This window comes from Mustela nigripes, chromosome 1 (genome assembly GCF_022355385.1).
Source record: "Mustela nigripes isolate SB6536 chromosome 1, MUSNIG.SB6536, whole genome shotgun sequence".
NCBI classification, from domain to species: domain Eukaryota; kingdom Metazoa; phylum Chordata; class Mammalia; order Carnivora; family Mustelidae; genus Mustela; species Mustela nigripes.
The window spans coordinates 204,741,811-204,746,469 of record NC_081557.1 but is presented as its reverse complement, the minus strand read 5'-3'; the positions used below and the strand labels follow the sequence as shown (position 1 = coordinate 204,746,469).

Here is a 4,659-nt window from a genome sequence, read left to right as displayed (position 1 = left end):
ATGTTCAAAAAACAATAAGAAATTGCTAAAGATCTCTGGTATGGTATAAAGATCTGGGGACTCGTCTTCACCTCCACCTCACCCCATCTGTGGGTGGGGTCCCCTTCTGGGCAGCGCTCACCCACCCTACCTCCTCCAAAGTGACAAACCCACGAAGTGTTCAGGAGCAGAGGACTGACCCAAAGTTACTGGTGGCGGGGGGGGGGGGGGGAGGACAGGCAAAATTAGAGACTTGGATCAGGGAGCCCTGCCTCCCTCCACTAGGGAGGGTCTCCCAGCCCCGGAACTGGATGGGGGTCAGGGATGGGGACGAGGTTCTTGGATCTAAACTGGGACCAAATCTGAGGGGCGGGGTGGGGGGAGTCTTGGTTTCTTTTGCCTCTGCGCCAACTACAGCACAAGAATTTTACCATTAGTATCACAACAACAACAAAAAACCACCTCACTTCTCCTGCAAGAGGGGATGTTGGAATCTGAAGACCAAGACTGTCCTCCTTCCATCGCCTGGGGGAGATCAGGAGGGTAAGTTCTGGAAGATACCTCTCCCCACCCCTGCTGGTGGCTTAAGGACTGACAGCTTCTCCCAACACTTAGATTACAAAGGTTTATTTAGAAAATAGTTTGGTTGTTTTGGCTGTCGTTTTTGGCAAACATTTAAATACTTTCAATAACCAAAGATTGTCACTGCCTCTTTCCTCCCCCAAGACAGCCGCCCCCACGGTCCTGGGGAAGTCAGCCCTTGCTCAGAGGTGATCTGGGTAGCGGTGTGTGTTGGGGGGGGCGGGCTCCTTTCTTGCCCCTTAGGGAGGTTGCATTCACTTCTGCTGTCTGAGACTCTGACCTCACAGCCGCACCTCTGCAGGGGCCCCAGGGCCAGATCCGGGTCGAAGGCCCAAAAGCAGCCCTTTGCTGAGATGGAAAGGCAGAGGGGTTGCCCCTCTCTCCTCCCCCCCTCCCCGGGGTCCCTGCCGTCCCTTAGCCCACACTCCTGCCCTGTGGTACCCTCCCCTATGTCCCAGAGGTCAATCCATCCCTGGGTCTGGGGGAAGCTGCTGCCCCCGCTTTCTCCTGGCGAGGTTGGGGTGGCGTGCGGGTATGCCTTCCCAAGGCGCCGCCTGGAGCTGTCCAGGGTCTGCTCGAGACCGGCGCCGGGCTCACTGCCTGAAGCCCCTTCTCCTCCGTCGGAAGAGGATGTGCTTAAAGGAACGGCGGAAGTCCTGGTTAAAGACGGTGTAGATGACCGGGTTGAGCGAGCTGTTGCAGTAGCCGATCCAGAAAAAGAACTTGAAGAGCGGGTCGGGCACCTGGCAGGCCTCGCGGCATATGCCGTACAGGCTGTAGCTGAAGAAGAAGGGGAACCAGCAGAGCACGAACACGCCCATGACCACCGCCAGCACGAAGGTGAAGCGCTTCTCGCGCGCCTGGGCCACCTTGCGGCGGCAAACGCTGCTGCGCGCCCGGCGGCGGCGCGACAAAAAGAACTCGACGGAGCGAGAGCTGGCGCGCGAGAGGCGCCCGCCGGGACCTGGGGACCTAGCGGCAGCCAGCGCGCCCGAATCGTTCGCCCCTGGCCCCGGCCCGGGCGCCGCCACGTCGGCGCCGCCCGCGCCGCCCGCGCCCCCTTCCCCGGCAGCGCGCCGCCGCCCGCCCCGCCGCAGCGCACCCCGGCGCCGCCGCCGCTCCGCCGCCGCGCTGCTGTCCTCCGGATCCACGTCCGCGCACGGGCGGCGCGGGGGCGCGCAGTGCCCGTTCTCGCCCGCGCCCGCCGCAGCACCCAGCCCATTCTCAGTGGTTGGGGACGCCCCGTCGGGGCCCGTGGGCGCGCGCTTCTCGCTGAGCGTGCGCGTGCGCAGCTTGGCCACGCGGTAGATGCGCGCGTAGACCAGGCCCATGATGAGGCAGGGCGCGAAGAAGGAGCCGATGCAGGACGACAGGATGTACCATGTCTCGTCGTTGAGGCCGCACTGCGGGTAGGCGGCACTGTCGGGCTGGCGGTAGAGCGAGACGAGCGGTGGGAAGGAGATGACGGCCGAGATGAGCCACACGGCCACGATGGTCGCCTTGACGCGGCGCGGTGTGCGCTTCAGGTTGTACTCGACGGCCTGCGTCACCGACCAGTAGCGGTCCAGGCTGATGGCGCACAGGTGCACGATGGACGAGGTGCAGAAGAGCACGTCCAGTGCCAGGTACACGCCGCACCACACTTGCCCGAAGTACCAGTAGGCCATGAGCTCGTTGGCCAGTGAGAAAGGCATGACCAGCGTGGCCACCAGGATGTCGGCCGAGGCCAGCGACACCAGGAAGAGGTTCTGTGGTGCACGCAGCGCCCGACTGGTCAGCACGGCGATCACCACCAGCACGTTGCCCACCACGGTGAAGACGATGAGAAAGCCCACCACAGCAGCCAGCCCCGCCACGGCGCCCGCCGAGTACTGGCCCGGGGGCGGCCCCCAGGCGGCCCCCGGAGCGGCGCCCGAGGCGTTGGCGTCCCCGCCGCTGCCCCCCTCGCCGGCGCCGCTCGCGTTGGGGCCCGCCGCCGCCGCCAGCGCCGCCGCCAGCGCCGGGGACGCCATGGTCCTCCCGCGAGCTACGCGGTCCCGCCTGGAGCCGGGGCGCAGCCGCGGCAGCTCGGGCGCCCCCCAGCCCCGGCCGGCGCCCGCATCGCCGCCTGTTCCCGGGGCGCGCCCGCCTGGGACCGCGGCGCCCCGCAGCCGGCCCTCGGCCGTGGTGGCTCCGCGGGCGAGCGGCGCGCCGGAGAGCGTGGCTGCCGGGCTCCCCGCAGCTGCCGCGCGCGTAAGTGCAGAGCAGGAGGCTCCCGGAGCGAGCGGCGACGCGGCGGCGGGGGGGAGGGGGGCAGGTCCCGGGGTCCTCGCGCGGCCCCGCCCTCGGCCCCGCTCACGGGGAGCGCCCGGGCCGCGAGCCCACGGTGATGCGGCGCCCGAGCGGGCGTGCCCGAGCGGCCCCGCGGCCCCGGCGCCCGGCCGGGGCGCAGGCTGCAGGCGGCGGCGGCGGCGGCGGCGGCCCGGGCGCTCCGCCTCCCATCCGGCCGGCTAGAGCTGGGCGCACCGGGGCGCGGGCCGCCGCTCCTCCGGGCCCCAGCGCCGGCGCGCAGCCTCGGGCTCCAACTTTACTTTCCCGGGCAGGGCGCCGGCGCCGCCGCGCGTCTTCCTCCTGCTGCTCCGGGCGCGGGCGCCCCCCGCGGTCCGCGTTCGGCCGTGCGGGCTCCGCCTCGCCTGCCTCGCTAGCCTTAGCTGCGCCGCCGCCGCTGCCACCGCCGCCGCCGCCTCCTCCTTCGCCGCCGCCGCCGCGGTGCGCTCGGCGCGAGTGCAGCCGCCCGGCTTCGGCTTCCAACTTGGGTAGAGTTGCGCAGCGGGGCGGACGCGCGGGGCGGGGCGCGGGCGGGCGGGGGCGGCCTGGCGGGCAGGCCAGCGCCGCCGGCCCGGGGGGGAGCTGGCCCGGGAGCCGGAGCCCGCGGCCGCCTCGGCGAACCTGCCCGCGCGGCGCTGGGGAGGAGTCCGGGGCGGTGGCGCAAGGGGCGCGCGCACGGCGAGGGCGCCCCCTCCAGGGCCGATTGCAGTCTTCGGGACGGGGTTGAGTACCGGCCGGCCTGGGCGGTGAGTTCCAGAAACCTGCTCTTTCTAAGACAAGAGCCTCCGAGCCTCCCCCGGGCACACGCGCACGCACACGCGGGCGCGCACACTCGCGCGCAGCACCGGTCGGCTCGGGGTCCGCGGCCTGATTGGAGAGCCTGCGACTCGCAGCCTGGCGGAGGACGCGACGCCGCCTGGGTGCGGAGGGGTCCTGCCGAGTGGGGGTCGGGCTCCGATCTCTGGTCCATCTCTGGTCGGTGTTAACCGGGCAGATCCACGTCCCTGCCTCCGGCCTCAGCTGCCTTCTCTGCCCACTTCCAGGCGCTGCTGGAGCATGAATCATGACGGCGGTGCCAGTGGAAGGCCTGGGCAGGCTCCCAGGCGCTGCATCCATGTTGGCAATTATTGAAGTTTTTAATTCTCGTGCTCCGGGGCCCTGCTTTTAAAGGGTGGGGGGATGTTCAAAATCACCGCCCCTGACAAACACCCAGAATGAATTTCCCGGATGACGGGCGGGTTTGCGTGGGTGCCTCATTCCTGCGGGCTTAGGGGCAAGCTGTTGGGGTACCTCCCTTACCCTCAGCTTACCCCAGCCTTGTGTCTCTCTGCATTCATTCAATGAATGCGCATTGCCATTTCCCCGTCGCGCGCGAGCGCTGGTTCCCACCTCCAGGCAGCTCAAGGTTGGTGGGAGACAGACCCTGGGGAGGAGGTTGGAGATCCCAGGCCTGGCATTTCTTGCTAGGAGTGGGGGAGGGCCTTTCCTCCCAGCAGTCCAGAAAAGCGCTCAGGCAGGCCAGCAGCTCTCCCTGCAGCCTCAGATGGGAGGATAGGGGTCATTCCTGCGGCTGTGGGTCACGGGGTGGGACGCCTGTGGGTTCTACGAAGGTGTCATGGGGAAGGATTGGAGCATCCCCCTTAGTGGTGTCTAGAAATGTGCGTGACTTTGGGGCTGCATCTCTTTTCTCTGAGCCCCGAGGCTCAAAGGGTCTTATGTAGGAGAGTGCTGACATCTTAACAGAGATGCCCACTGGGAGCCCCAGCATACTCCTTAGCACCCTTACAGGGA

General features: G+C 68.1%; 1 protein-coding gene across 1 annotated transcript; it reads right to left on the bottom strand.

Annotated features, from left to right (window-relative positions):
- Window positions 1-598: 598 nt before the first annotated feature.
- ADRA2C (adrenoceptor alpha 2C) lies at window positions 599-2,632 on the bottom strand. Its single transcript, XM_059395672.1, has one exon. The coding sequence runs from the start codon at window positions 2,571-2,573 to the stop codon at window positions 1,155-1,157; it is 1,419 nt and encodes a 472-aa protein (XP_059251655.1). The 5' UTR covers window positions 2,574-2,632; the 3' UTR covers window positions 599-1,154.
- Between the last annotated feature and the right edge of the window lie 2,027 nt (window positions 2,633-4,659).